Here is a 15622-nt window from a genome sequence, read left to right on the forward strand (position 1 = left end):
CTCTCCCCTACCCCACAGCACGGAGCTGCTTTCTCTTCGCAGTGGTCCCGGCAGTGCTCTCCTAGATCTGTTGAACAAGTCTCCTTCACGGTTGCCACCAATCTGCCACATTCTTTTTTTTTTTCTGGACACCACTGTCAGAGTTGCTGCCTTTCCTCTTTGTCTCTAACAATCAGTCTGTGTGAACATCCAGCGATGGCAGAAGCACCAAAACATCCTCCAGCAGGTGTCCCTGCTCATAGAGGAAGTGGGTACTTAAGCTGACACAAGTAATCTCAAATTAGGCGTCAGGGTTTTTCAGCACTTCCTGACCTGAGAGCTGGATCACATCTCTGGAAAAATCTTCCTGCAGATGCCAGTTTCTCAGCCCAACGCCAGGCACGGCTCATATCGTTACTCACCATGGGCAGGTGATCCACTGGCATCTTCAGTGTGAACAGGGAAGCAAGCAGCAGAAGGAAAGCAAAGAACTAGAACGAATTTCTGGCTAGAATTTGCTGCTTTAAATCATCACATAAACATAGGCTGTGTGCTGGAACCGCCACGCTCACATCACAGAAGTGAAATGGGCATCAGGCTCCCATCCAGCTTGGGTTTAATGGCAGGGAAGACAGATCTGCTCTTTGAGAAAAATCCCTGTTGCTGATCTCTATTTTGTCTTGCAGTGGAGTACAGTATTCCTCTTTACTTCCTGCCAAAAGTGGAGGAAGTACTATGGTACTTCAAAGTAATTACAGCAGTTCGGCCGAGAAATGGCTGCATTTCAAACTAAGCAGAAGATGAGAAAGTGGGGAGTGGCTCCCTGATAAATGTTTAACCTGCTTTGAGACCTCGGGATGAAAAGACATCCTCCAGAACAAATAACTGCTGTTTGCTTAATACCTGTCCAATTTGTCTCCATAAAGCGCTTAGAGAGGCCTTACCCTGCTAGCACCTCGGTGCCAGACCTGGGCAGCACAGCACAGCCAGCACAGCGCCGACACGACAGCTGGTGTCCGAGGAGCAGGTGGTAGTGTGGGCAGTGGGGGAGCCCAAAGAGGCTCTGTTTGATCCCATTTCCTTTTGGTGAGCTGCTATCTCTCCTGGAGAAATTGGCAGACATTTGGCTGTGCCAGCACCGCACCCCTGAAATAGGCAGCCTGACTTTTGCAGCAAGGCTGGAAGTTTTCAGTCTCCTGATTATCAGCAGAACAGCCACAATTATCTAAATAAAACTATTACTATATTGGGCCTTGGAACATAAATAGAACTTAATGGATTTTATTACATCCCAGGAAGCAAGAGTTACAGACGGAGAAGTATTGCTAAGAGTGCACTGCTGCTACCTATCAATTTCTCCTAAACACTCAGCACTTAAGAAATATCCAAAGAAACACACTGCTTCCACAGCATAACTATTTCAAATTCCCCTTTGAGCTCTTCCCTTTTAGCCAACTTGCACGGCACATTTTAGCAGCTGAAAATTAAAGGGTCACAATATTGAGCCTCAGGTATCGAGTGCACAATGGAAATAGCAGCTTACACAGAAAGGGCACTGCTGAGCACCGCAGTAACGAGTTTGTTGCCTCAGAGCTGGAAGCTCTCTGCCATGAAGTTTTTTATTTAACTCAGCAAGAAACGAAGGGAAACGTTACAGCCACAAATTTATTCCCTTACAATTCTGCTACTAAACTAGAGCCACACTAGGAGCGAGAGTCCACAGCTCAGGCTGCAGCATCCTCTTTTGATCTGATTTACTCCCATTCAAGTGAGAGGGGTCAGCCTAAAGAAGGACTGCCAGTACTTCAAGCTCTCCTGCTGGAGCCCGGCTTCCAGAAGGCCAGCTAGGAGCCAAGGACAGGAGATGCTGCAGGTCCAACAGAAGCAGCTTGCAGCAGCAGAGCCGGGCGGCGACACAGCCACCAGCCCAGCAGGGCTGGAACAAAGAGGGCTTTTGGGGGCCGAAGGAAAGCAGCCAGCGATGCCGGGCTTCCCCTGGCCCCTCCTTGTGTGGTAGAGGAAAAGCAATCTTACCACCCCGGGGACTTCCCACCTGGCCCCGCTCAGAGGTGACAGCCCAGGCCTGCTGTTATCTCCAACACAGACGCATTTATTCTCCAGAGAGCCTCCCGCATCTTATCTAGCTGGCCGTTTCCAAACGCCTATCGTGCAGGCCAGCTAAAACCACTTTAAGCTCTTTTATGTAGCTATTTCTGAGAGCGGGTCGGAGGGGAGAAAGGAAGAACGAGAAGCAGGGGGGGTTGGAGATGTCAGAGCACAGTTGCTCGGTTCCCCCCCCTCGCCATGCCCTGATTGTCATGGAAAGCAGCCTCCTGCCGTCTGCACCGCTCCCTGCCTCCCCGCCTTGTAAACAGGACCTGGCACATGAATGGAGGCACAGTTTACAAAGATCCCTTGCTTAAAGCAAATTTGCCTCTCAACACATGGCCAAACTCTCACACAATAAATTAACTATTTGGCAGCCCCCGAACTATTACTGGAGCCAAACCAATTAGGGTTTAATGTGATCCCAATTTCCTATTTCTGAGACTGGGGTCGGGACTGGGGGAAGGCAAGGGGGGAGAGGAGGGAATGAGAGCTAAGTAAATCCCCCCTTGGTTTATAAATCCTTGCCAATCATCCCAGATAAACCTGTCACCCACAGCTCTAAATCTGTATCTGCACTCGTACGCTCAAAGGGATGCTATGGGAAAAGGCACATTGCACTCTGCGTGCCCGACTCCCAACATGTGTTTTCCATACTCGGGAAATTCAATCATTTAAAAAATATTTACTAAGCTTTGTCTTTAATTAGAAAAACATGACGACGGATAAGGAGAGTTATTGTTTCTAAGCTGGAAATGTCAGAGATCCTAATGATGTCACAAGATAAACCCAATTACCAACCCACATGTATGCTGCCAGGGAGGCAAACATTTTAGAGTTTTTCATCTCCCCTCCAAGTTCAGTGCTCTACAGTCACAATTAATCAGAGGCTTCTTGGCCCCCACCAAACCCACTGAGGGAGAAGGGAGGGCTCTGACTGCAGATCTGTTAGGCAGGCTGTTTTGACGCAAAGGAGCTTGCCCGCAGGGGGAGGAAGATGGGAGCCATTTGATGACTTTGTGTTTTAACATCCTGACTTCAGTGCCCCCCCCCCACTCCCCCCCCCTCCCCCCGTGCATGCAATTACCTGCTAACACCTAAACCAGGCAAACCACCCTCATCTGCACCTGGAAGTGCCACGCAGCGCGCGTTCACATCCTTGAAAAAAGTGCTGGAATAATTTTCTGCTGAAGCAAAAGCCATTGAAAGATTTGCTTCCCACAACACAGCCATAAAACGTTGTCACCTGCAATACTCACACAACTGCAAAGCAAAAGCCTCGAGGAGGGGACAGGCTGCAGAGATCCAAGCTGGCCCTGACGGTGGGTGCAAAGGAGCAGCTGTTGTCCTCCTTGCTTTGTGTGAAGGCAAAGGAAGGTTGAGCATTTCCCCCACGCCGCTGCCTGTAAGATGCTGCAGGAGTTGGCCCTGAAGATGCACCCTGCACTTCCAGCCCAGCTCGCTCGTGCAACTCCAGCCAGATGGAAAGAGACTCCGCAGGCAGGATACACAAGAACTTAGAAGTATAAAGCAAATATTTGTTGGCTAACGCACACAGAAGATAACTGGGATGTAATGAGATATTAGGAGAAGCATTTGTGTGCTCACCACTCCTGATAAGGCATCCAAAGAGTTACTGCTGGCAGGCAGGCAGGCAACAGGGAAGGTCCCAGGCCCAGCTGCTGTCTGCCACCAGCCCAATCCCTCCAGTGCCCACCGCTGCTCCAGCCAAGCCCACAGCCCCTGGCAGAGCACTGCCCTACATACAGCAGCACACAGCCTCCCTCTTCTCTTCCCTTTGGGATTTGCTACCTCCCCATTTTACTTCTTTTCCTTCTTGAGTCTTGAGTGATTCAGGGACCTCAGGATGTAGTTTCAACCCTTCTTATCTCAGATTTTCTCTCTCAGCAGTCTGAGTCAAGGTTTCACAGCTGCGCCATATCAGAGCCAGGCCACAGATCCGCAGCACAGAGGCAGCCAAACTTTTGGGTGGGATGCTTACAGCAGAGGCTGTGGAGGGAGACAAGCACCCTGATAAGTACCACGCACATCTCAAGGTGTGAAAAAAACAACTCCCATCGCTACTGTCAGCAGCAGGAATGCTGACTGCAAGATGACCAGGCTCTCCCCGCCATGCTTCCTGAGGAGCAGGACAGAGATGCAGAAGGCACAAGGCTGTGGAGTCACGGATCTGCTGAGCAGGAGCAAGCCCCTACACTCTGCTACTTCTGGATTTGGGGGGAACTTAAGATCTACACCTCCTGTATGCCAGAAATGGCAAGACAAAGCACACAGAGAAGCCAGGTGGGATTGCTCCCGGTGGTAACGGTTAGAGGAACTTGCTGCTACAGTGACTAAGTGTACTGTTAGGAAGTGGCTGCCCAACTCCCATGAGACCACACGGATACAGAAAAGCGGATGTTTAGCTCAGGGAGAAGCTGCTATTGATGCTAGCAAACCAGCATATGTTACATCTGCTTTGAGAAAGTCAGTGAATGCTTGCAGAAACAATGCTAAGTAGTCAAGTTATTATTTTATGACATCCACAGGAAAAAAAAAAAGCTACTGCTACCTTTTCCATTCAAAACCATACCTGGTAAGGAGAGAATTCTGCAATATTTTGTAAAGCTTTCAAGTGTCATCTATGGACCCAAAGGTGAGACAGCAACACGCCATTTATCTTCTGAAAATATCCTTGAAACTCAAGGTTGAGAGCCATCACCAAATATTCTCTTAAATTCCACCAGTTCTCTACATTGGAGAAAATCCTTGCTTGAACAGTGCGACCCTTTACATTCCAACAAGACCACAGAGACTTTCTTTCAAGAAAACGTATGTGCAGGATTGAATCCAGTCACCAGACAGTAGAAATTAGTCCTTCACTTGCTAGAAAAGAATGAAATGGAGCAAAAGCAATGTTACTGAGCCTGAAATCCAGGCTTGATTAACATTAAAAGACACAGTAAAAATCACATCCAGTGACACCATCACAGCTGAATCAAACCCACACACTGGGTGCCACAGATGGGTGAGAGGGCAGCAGTGACAGAAGTGGCGCTGGCTGGACAAGTGGCCTCAGGAAGATGGCTTTCAGCCTGGAAGGGTTCTGGGCAAATCATGCATCTGGGGGAAGCACTGCCTCTGGGACTTCTTACCCAGAGGATATCTGTTGGTCTCGAGGCAGCTGTGAAGCCTTGGCAGCTCAGGCTGATGGAAACTGTACTCGGCTCACATACCCCACTGCAGTCCTGCTTTAGTCAGAGTCAAAAACACAAGCTCTACCTGAAGTACGTGCTCTTTTTTATCCTCATTTACAAGTCAGAAAAAAACTCTTTCCTTTACGGCTTTAGAAAGAGAGTTCCTTTCACTCTCCCCAGCACTACTGCAAGGAAGGACTAACACCTTAAGCCAGTTAGTTTACAGCATATAGAAACTGAGACCAAGCTCCTCACAGACTGTTTTTAATTTCTGCATATCAGAAAGTCAGCATGTGCCTTAAACTAATATGGAACATCCCGAAGTTTCAAAGCAGACCCACATTTCTCCTTTCTTTCTGTTCCATTTAGTTTCAGAACAACTACGAAGTATTTCTCTGTAATGGATACTCAAAGACATTAAGAATCTTCCCAACAGACCCAGCAACTGTACTCATAATACAGTAGAAATCACTGGGCTGATAACAAAGGCAATGAACATAATTTGCACTTAAACAAATTACAACTCTATCTTAATTATTCACTTCCTAGAGACCAGTGATAAAACCCAGCAGCATTTCTCAGGCAGATGCTAAGCCCAGTGACAAGAACCAGTGATGCCTTGTGCTAGCAATCAGCCTGCTCAATTCCTGGCACCAAGTGGACATCATTACCTGTTCCCTATCTATAAAGCTGCTAATGACACAACACGTTTTTGTGTTTATCATACTAAGTCAGCAGTGTGGCTCGTTGGTGTTATCCTTAGCACTTCACCAATCCAAGCTGGGCCACAGGCATACAATGCTTTGGCTGCAGCGGAGTCATCTAAGCATCCCCTCTCTGTGGCATGCCAGGCGTTGGTCACTCTCTCTTGTCAGAGGTTACAGCCTTGTCATACTTGCTGGTGTTTGGTCCTGTGCAATCACTTCCTTACCTGGATCTGGTGAAAGGATCCAGGTTTAAAGTGCTTCTAGCAGACATGGTTTATATTGCAAAACTGAAAAGATGCACTTACACTTCAGCTACAATCCAGGAAAACATTCAAACCACTTGTCCAAGGCTGCAGAAAGCACCATAGCTGAGGCAGGATCTGGTTTCACACATCAAGCACAAGATCACTGTCTTCCTTCAGTCTTATGGGTTTTTGTTTAAGTTGGATTTTAATGGCCTGACTTTCCTCCCAGTGATCAGTCTAACAGAAATAGGGATGTACAATATCTAGCTGCACCACGAGCAAGATTTGTTTCATGTAACTCCGAGTTACCACAGTTGGAACCAGTTAGCCTGGCCTCCCCTTGCAGTCTGTGAAAAAGCTCAGGCATCTGAACAAACAATTCATCACATCCAAAGAGAGGTGGTGTCCAAGGAAGGAGAGACCAATCACGCTCACAAGTGCCTGCTTCTCCTGCAAAGGGAACTCGGAGAAAAGGAAAACAGCTATACAAGGGTGATTTGTGGGTTTTGAAGCTAAAGAAGAATGATCTTGCTCAAGTCCTGTGGGGTCTTTATTCCAAGACAAAGAGAAAATCCCTCCCTCACAGCGAGTGGATGAATCAGGTATGAGGTTTCTGCAAACCTGTGCTGATGCCGACGCAGCGTCTCACTGCAGCTCCTTCCTCCTGCAGCAGCCATCTTCACTGCTGGCTGTTTCCAGCCTGCTTGCTTTGACAGACCACTATTTCTAGCTGCCTTAGGGGCATAACAATCTCACTCAGAACACCCCCACACACTGCACCGAGCAGTGTGATAAAGCATTCACCCACCTCCTACAGTTTTCATCACTGGGTAATTCCTTCTTCCTAGAGAGAATGTAGCTCAGGGTGTTTTCCACATTAAAGCTAGCATCTATCTCTGCAGAACAACAGAACATCCTGAGTTGGCAGGGACCCCACAAGGATCACGGAGTCCAACGCCTGGATCCACACAGGACCACCCAAAATCCAACCTTGAGTGAGCTGCAACAGTCTGGGGCTGTGCCCACTGCCCTGAGCAGCCTGTTCCATGGTCCCTGGAGTTCAGTTCTGCTGGCTTTGAAAGCAAAGCAGCCTGTTCCATGGTCCCTGGAGTTCAGTTCTGCTGGCTTTGAAAGCAAAGCAGTTCAGCTCCATCATTCAGAGACAAATACTGTGTGCACTCTTCTTAAACTTCAGTTGGGGACTGCCCTCTGATTGTCAAGATATCTATGCAAGGCCTTTCTATCACCAAGAGAATCAAAGCTCTTCCCAGTTTAGCATCATCCACAAATTTAACGTACCCTCAAGAACTTTATGAACATAATTGAAGAAAATATAGAAGAGAACTGCTTTGGAAATGGAGCCCTGCAGAACCCCACTAGTGACTGGTTGCCGGTCTGATGCAATCCCATTAACTAGAACCCTTTGACCCTGATCTGCCAGCCAATCCTTCAGCCAATGCATTCTGATTTTGTCTTGCTGTATGCTGGGCAGTTTGTCCAGAAGAATATTGGGAGAAACAGCATTGAAAGCTTTGCTGAAATCCCACAAGATTATGCCTTGTCTTCTTTTCCCTTGTGATAAAAAGATTATAAACCTTATAAAAAGTTCATTAAAAAGATCTTTCCCATTGTGAATCCATGCTGGCTACAACCAATGACTGCACTGTCTTTCAGGTGTTTTTCAGTATTTTCCACAATAACCACCTCCACAATTTTGTCTGGTCTCTTAGGACACATCTGCCAGCTTCCAGTTACTGAGACCTCTCCAGACTTCCAGAACCACTGAAAAATAATTGAGGGGGGTCTCACAATGACATCGGTCAGGTCTTTGAGTACCCTGGGATGAATCCCATTGGTCCCCATAGATTTATAGATTTATATGCATCCTGCTGGAGCAGCAAATTGCACACGAGTTCAGAGTTGGCCAGGAGTTTATTATTAGCACAGTCACAGTCTTCAAATTCAAGCCTCTGGTGGTCCCAGAGCCCATCATTGGTGCTGACCACAGAAGCAAAGAAGGCATTAAACATTTCTGCATTGCAGGCATCCCTATTTGTGATGTGACATTCACCAAGTAACAGTACAGTGTCATCTCTGCTCCTCCACTTGCTGCTATCGTATTTTAAAAAGACTTTTTTTGCTTTTCCCCAAAGTTCTGCTCAGCTTCAACTCTAACTGAGCTCTTGTCACACACATATGCTCTCCCTGCAATAGCAAACAACATCTCTGTAGTCCTCCCATGCCACCCATGTCACTTCCACTGACAATACACTTTCTTCTTCCACCTAAGCTGCACAAGAAGACCTCTGCTCAGCCAACCTGACCATCTGCCCTGATCTCCTGCACGGTTTCCAACATTATGGCACTACTTGCTCTTGGGCACAAGAGAGACAGTGCTTAAAAGTGACCAGCACTGATGTTTGGTGTGTTCTGCAACAATATCACTGATGAACTGGTTTTACCCCTCTTCCCTCTTCAAAACCAGGGCAACTCTCAGGCTATAGGCCCCAGTCTTTGCAAGAGCAAACACATAAGTTGTGTTTGAGGCTGCTTATATGCAGCCTCAAAACCGTGTCAAATACTGAGAAATGCTGCTCACATTTAGAGAAAAGACTGAATAATACCATGAGGGAATAAGATATTGTCAGCTCTGCTCACTGGGGTCAGTCAAAAACTTAAATGCAGCAGAAACAAAAGAAGCACTTGCCGTAATATAAACAAAGGAAAAGAGAAAATTAAAGAAATAAGCAATCCAACCCTTTTCCACTTTAATTTGTGTCTGTATCCTGCTGAGGGAACAAGCAGTTTGTAAGTTGTAGTCTGCCATGTAATTCAGTATTAGCTGCAGGCTCATAAATAGGACAGTAAAGCATACGCAAAGACTGATTTATAGGATCCAAAGAGAGAGAGCCGAAGTCCTGCAGCTATTTGCATCCTCCTCACATACAAACGTGTGCTGATGGAAAGTTTCCTGCTGAGAAAGAGAGAGAAGCAAGAGATGCTTGGGAGGGAGATCTCACTCTATAAAATAAAAAAGTCTAAACTGTAAAAAGCCAAGAAATTTCATATTACATTGGTGTTTTTTTTTCCCCTCATATCCACAGGCTAATGACTACACCAGAGGCAGGGCTTGCTGCAATCACACTACTTAACTGCTGCTCAGCAGGTGTCTGCCCCTACATCTGAAGCCGTCTCTCAAAGTCACAGCAGGGCAGAGGTAATGGGGAGGATGTGAAGTGAGCAAAGTGTCCCAACACCAGTAGAAGAGGGCAACAAGTGGCGGTATTTATCATGGCAGAAGATTAACACATCAGATCAAAGCTGAAAAGCGTCACAACAGGTTTTGGGCTTGTTGGTGATTATTTGAGAACTGCTTTTCCTCACCTGACAGCTACAATGGGTGCTGGGAAATCATTTGCTCAGAAAAATTCTTCAGCTGAGCAGAGGTGAAGAAGCAGGACTGCAAAATCTCAATGCAAAGTTACAACTTTGGATCTTTTCCTACCTCAAATAATCTCCAAGCTGAGTGGCAGCTGACTGCACAGTGAGCATTCTTTCCTTAAGGCTGAAAAATGCTCCTTAATCTTTTCATTTGGATCGGGCAAATGTAAACATAACCAGCACCCAGCTTCTCCCTGGAGTTCAGTTCTGCTGGCTTTGAAAGCAAAGCAGTTCAGCTCCATCATTCAGAGACAAATACTGTGTGTACTTTAAAGCCCCCATTTCCCTCAGTACCTAACAGAAGTTGGCTGAAGGGCCTCCATTCAGCACACCTGACTTCAACAGACTTCTGTGAATTCCTGCTTTGAAGATAAAGGGATTCTGGGGCTGCTGCAATGTGGATGTCCTTAGCTCTGAACTCAGCCACTCACAGTGTTGATGGGCTCCATCATTCATTCAAGCAAAACTTGCAAGCTTCTTTACCTTAGAATTACAGCTGTGGCTTGTAAAGCCCACACCTCCAAACCCAGCAGCGTACAGAATCATAGAGTCACAGAATCTCCAAGGTTGGGAAAGGCCTCCAAGATGATCCTGTCCAGCCATCCACCTACCGGTGATATTTCCCCACTAAACCACATCCCTTAATACAACACCTACACATTTCTTGAACGCTCTAAACATTTCTTCTACACAAGAGTAGTTTAACAAGTGCCCATACATCAGATCAGTTGCAGTGTATGTAGTGCTATGCCAAAAGAAAAAATGGATGGAAAGGTGTGCATTGCACACAGACCTGGAAAAACACAAAAAGTCTGAATATAGGAGACTGAATGGCTGAATGAAGGAGATCATTTAAGAAAGACTTCCACCTCAACACAATCAAAGGTGCTTCCAGATGCATCAAGGAAAAAAAGTGCAAAAAAACCAAACCTGATATAAGGTCTTCTTTAGTGCAGATCACTAGGAATCAATGTATTTAGCTGTTCAGCATCATGGCTTGTGCACATTTAATACAACCCAAGAAAGCTGACTGTGCAACTAGCGGTTGCACACCACATGGACAACAGAATAAAGCTTAAAGCAGGGTAAAGACAGTAGAGAACTCATTAGCACTAGGGAATTCATTAGCACTTTGCTCAGAACAGGAAACTGTCACTTCCACAGGTGATTTTGAACTCCTTCATTCAGTCGTCCAGAATGAAATGCAGTACTTTGGTGGAAAGCCTACGAACTGCAGCTGCTGCTCCATTTCTGAATGATCAGTAACCATGCTTCTCTACAGGCTGCTTCCCTGTGAGCAACTACACTTCATTAGAGAAATCCCCCAGTTCTCTGAGCACTGGGACGCTCTTCATGCTTTTCTGAACCACAGTGTACCAGCCATTCTAAGGGCACAGTGCAGCCCATGAGGCAGCAGACAAAATCATAGAATCACAGAATGGCCAGGGTTGGAAGGGACCTCAAGGATCATGAAGCTCCAGCCCCCCCCACCACAGACAGGGCCACCAACCTCCACATTTAATACCAGACCAGGCCACCCAGGGCCCCATCCAACCTGGCCTTGAACACCTCCAGGGATGGACATCCACAGCCACTGTCTTTCTCATACTGGGGGCTCCAGACCTGGACACAGCACTCCAGATGGGGCCTCACAAGAGCAGAGCAGGCAGCATCGAGCACCACGCTCCCTTCTGCCCCTGCCTGGGGCGGCCCTGAGCTCCGTGCCCACACACACAGTTCATGGAAGCAGGGATGGGAAGCAGGATGCCGACCTGCGGCACACACGTGCTGCACACCTATGCTGCTTCTTGGCAGCAGGGCTGCGCTTCCCTGCACTCCTGCCAGGCTCACAGCTTTCAGCGCTCAACACAGCCGGCAATAAACTTCCTGTGCCGAGAAATTAACAAAATTAACGAAAGCAGAGCTTTTTCACCTTCACTCCCCCCAACATCGGGGCACGCCGGGAGGCTCCGTGCCCCACGGGGGACATCTCACACACACACACACACACAGCCCGAAAAGCCGAGGCGCTTCAGCCCACCGCCCCGGGGCACGGGCACAAAGTTGGCACGCAGGGGAGAGCCGGGCTGAGCCACCACCCGGGGCTGCGAACCCGACCCGGCCCGCCAGGAGCGCGCAGGCACCGCCAGACGGGTCGCTGCCCGGCCGTAAGCGCGGGGCCAGCAGCGCCGGCAACGCCCGGCCCAGCTCCCGCCGCCCAGCCCCGGGCCCCCCGCCCCGCCAGGCCACCCGGCCCCGCTCGGCGGTCCTTACGCTTGCAGCCTCCCGAGATCCCCACCATCGCACGGCTCCCGGCCCCCCGCTCCCGGCGCGGCCCAGGCGGCCCGGCGCGGCCCTACCCGCCTCTCGGCGTGACGCGAGGGGCGCGGCCAGCCCCAGGGCGGCGGTTGGTCGGCTTCTGCGTAACCCGTTCAAATGAGAATTAGAAACGAGGCGATATCGCTGCGGGTGAAGCCTTGGCGAGGATATAGCCATCAGTGTTGTTCTGTTGTAGTCCAAAATGAGCCCAGCTCCCCTGGCCACGCCGAGCCCCTCGCACCTGTCTGGGGAGGAGAACGCAGGGGCACATCCCAGTGCCCGCAGCCCTGGCTCTAAGGGTGAATGCTGTCCTAGCCCAGCACCGCCGCTCACGTCCTGCAGGAGGTGTTTCAGGGGCTCTGTGGTGCCTGCAGGACAGCTGGGGTGAATCACGGAATCACAGAATGGCCAAGATTGGAAGGGACCTGAAGGACCATGAAGCTCCAGCCCCCTGCCACGTGCAGGGCCACCAACCTCCCCATTTCATAGCAGCCCAGGCTGCCCAGGGCCCCATCCAACCCGGCCTTGGACACCTCCAGGGGTGGACGGGGCATCCACAGCCTCTCTGGGCAGCTGTTCCAGCACCTCACCACTCTCTCTGTAAAGAACTTTCCCCTGACATCCAACCTCAACCTTCCCTCCCTCAACTTCAAGCCATTTCCCCTTGTCCTGCTGTTATCAACCCTTTCAAAGAGTTGATTCCCCTCCTGTCTGTAGGCTCCCTTTAGGTACTGAAGGCTGCAATGAGGTCACCCCGCAGCCTTCTTTTCTCCATGCTGAACAAGCCCAGCTCCCTCAGCCTGTCTTTGTAGGGAGCTGCTCCAGTCCCCTGCTCATCTCTGTGGCTCCTCTGGACCCTCTCCAACAGCTCCCTGTCTTTCTTGTACTGGGGCTCCAGACCTGGACACAGCACTCCAGATGGGGCCTCACAAGAGCAGAGGAGAGGCAGACAGACAATCACCTCCCTGTCCCTGCTGGCCACCCCTCTTCTGATGGAGCAGGATACCATTTGCTTTCCGAGCCGCAAGAGCACACTGCTGGCTCATGTTAAGCTTTTCATCCATCAAGACCCCCATAAAGAATGGGACTCCTCAGTGAGGATGGTTGCAGCTGACTGCCCAGCATTTAGCGGGGCTGAGGAGCTCCATCACAAGCCCATGTGGTTTGCTGTGGATCTGTAAGGCAGTCTGGTGTGCCAGCAGCTCTCCCTTAGACCTGGTCCCCCAGCATCTTGCCTCTGCAAGAGTGCCCCTCAGAGCCTGGCTGCAGAGCCAGTTCTTTTAGATGTCATTTTTACCTTATGTGAAAAAACCTGATGCTAAGTCAACGGTTCACAACAGACCTCCAGTGTGGCTGTTTTAATTGTGGCAGAGTCCAAAGCTTGGTTTTCCCTCTGGTGGGTACCACTGAGCCCAGAAGTGCTGGGATTGCTGATCCCAAGAGCTTCACCAAGTGTCTAGAAGTTCTGCCTGGGCTTTGTCGCAGTTGCACATGCAGCACTAGCCCAGTGCTGACAAGCAGTCAGCAGCTGAAAACAGAGCAAGAGGTGGTCTGTGCTAAGGAATTTGCTGTGATAGGTTCTCCCTAGGGACACTGCGGGTGGGCTGGCTGGGCCAGGAACTTCCCAATAGCCTTAAAGGAAAGTAGCTGTGTATCTGCAAACTCAGTTATAGCTGGGGTTTCTGTTCTCAGCAGTGAAATACTAATGTGGTCCTGAGAGCTGGACCTCATCTGTCCTGTGCAGAAATCCTTGCCAGCAGTTGGCAGATCACACTGGCACCAGTGTTCCTGTGGCTCTTTGCTTCGTGAAGCCCAGTGGCTCAGCGTTCACAGGGTGCATCACACCTCTTAGGACGGAGCAGAACACTCAAACTGGCTGCCCTATGCACCGTCAACTCTCTGTCATTATAAGCAAGGCAACAAGAGCTGTGAGCCCTGCATAGCACTGGGGAAGGAAGGGCAGCAACACTGCTGTTGTCCCATAGGGTCACATTCCCAGCAAACTGGCAGTGAATCCCTCCATTTCTGCATGGGTTACTGCTGGTCATGTTCCTGTTTGAAGCACAGCTGCAGGTGAGCTACTGTGCAGTGACTGAGTGCAGCTTTGTTTGAGTTTGATGGCCAGGAGCAGGCATCTCTTGGGTTTAGAAGTCCCACAGACATTTCAGATATGCTTCATTGTACCCTTCAACTATGGACATTACATACACAATATATACAGTGGAGCAGACTGAAGGATATGAATAGCACAGAGATCCTCAAAGTTTGGCATGTTCTGTCACAATATCACTGGTGAACTGATTTTATCCCTTCTCGTCCTTCAAATCATAGACATCTCTCCTCCCCCTTCAAAATTAGGGCAAATCTCAGGCCTGCACTTCGTTCCCTGCAGCTCCAGGGCAGTTTCTCACTAAGGAAATTCCCAAATTACTTGCTAAGGAAATGCAGCAGTGCCCAGAGTGGTCAATGTTCCTGACTGCAGGAAGATGGGCTCTTGCAGAGAGAGAACTGCTGAAGGAGATAGGAGAAGGGATGAGATCAGGCAGGAGTGAGAGTACACTGCAGCTATTGAGCCCAAAAAGACAATAATTCTGTGCTAAAATACTTCCAGTAAGGGAAATCTGAGGCCATCAGTTATGGCACAGATCAAATGTGAGCATGTGAACCTGAGAGTGCTCAGTCTGGCTTAGAAACTATAATCTTTTCCCTGAAGCCACCTCAGATCTTCCTCATTTGTATATTCAAGCTGGTGGGTGCCTGATGCAGAAATAAGGATAGGGAAACCATCTTTAATATCACATTTGTTTTCCAAAAGCTATCTGGCTCCATTTTTTTTTTACAGTTTGAGAAAGCAGTGACTTTGGCAGTGCTGCATTCCTCCAAAGTGCCCTGGGTGATAGGATGAACAACTGGAGGGGTGGAAAAGTGATGTGTGAGCATTGCAGTTGCCAATGCTGAGTGCCGGATGTACATTTCCTTACAAGACCTTCCATTTCTTCTCTGAGATGAAGAAGCTCACTGCAGCCATTGAGGATCTCAGGAGACAACAAGCAGGTCCTGCTCCATATCACCTGCTCCTCTGGGTCCCCATTGGCCAGTCACTCATTTCTGTATCTTGGGATTTTACTCCTGGTCTCCTCACCCATGGGGACAGCTTTCTGCCCAGCTCCACTGCCCTGCTCAGTGATGTGGCATGAGCTAGCTCAGCACCAGGCAGGATCTAGCCAAGCAGATACAAAGCAGTGGCAGTTGATGCAAAGCCAGCGATAAGCAGCAAGATCTGAGGACTGCCCAGCCCACATATGGCTTGGATTTCTTATAGGATCGCATTTCTCTGGTCATTGCATCTCTTTGGTCACAATGCTGAGCCCCATGGTTTGGCTTCCATCAGCTGCAAGCTCTGCTCTCTCCCTCCTCCATAGACAAGTGCCATGAAGCCAAGACCCTGCCAGCAAGTGAGCTGCCAGGAGAGACTGCAGAAGGGGGGACATCTCCTCTGAGACCACTGGAGATCACAGCTCCTTCCTCACGTCAGTGTTTGCAAGGGGATGACCACGGTTGGGTGCTGAGGCTTAGCACTGCAGCATGCATCGTGCCTGCTCACAGCACCCATGCTACCTGGGGAGCT

At 49.2% G+C, this 15622-nt stretch overlaps 1 protein-coding gene across 2 annotated transcripts in view; it reads right to left on the reverse strand.

Annotated features, from left to right (window-relative positions):
• The window catches only part of CBFA2T2 (CBFA2/RUNX1 partner transcriptional co-repressor 2), a gene marked incomplete at both ends in the record, with an annotated part of 50088 nt that extends 38111 nt beyond the window's left edge, over nucleotides 1–11977 (reverse strand). The window contains one exon of one of the 2 annotated variants that reach the window (XM_079543582.1): nucleotides 11950–11977. In XM_079543582.1, coding sequence (XP_079399708.1) covers nucleotides 11950–11977 — 28 coding nt within the window. Of the gene's footprint in view, nucleotides 1–3344; nucleotides 3520–11949 lie in introns of those variants that run through there. The other variant, XM_079543583.1, reaches the window with a different exon arrangement.
• Between the last annotated feature and the right edge of the window lie 3645 nt (nucleotides 11978–15622).

The sequence above is a fragment of the Tetrao urogallus genome (genome assembly GCF_951394365.1).
Source record: "Tetrao urogallus genome assembly, chromosome: 16".
Classification (NCBI taxonomy): domain Eukaryota; kingdom Metazoa; phylum Chordata; class Aves; order Galliformes; family Phasianidae; genus Tetrao; species Tetrao urogallus.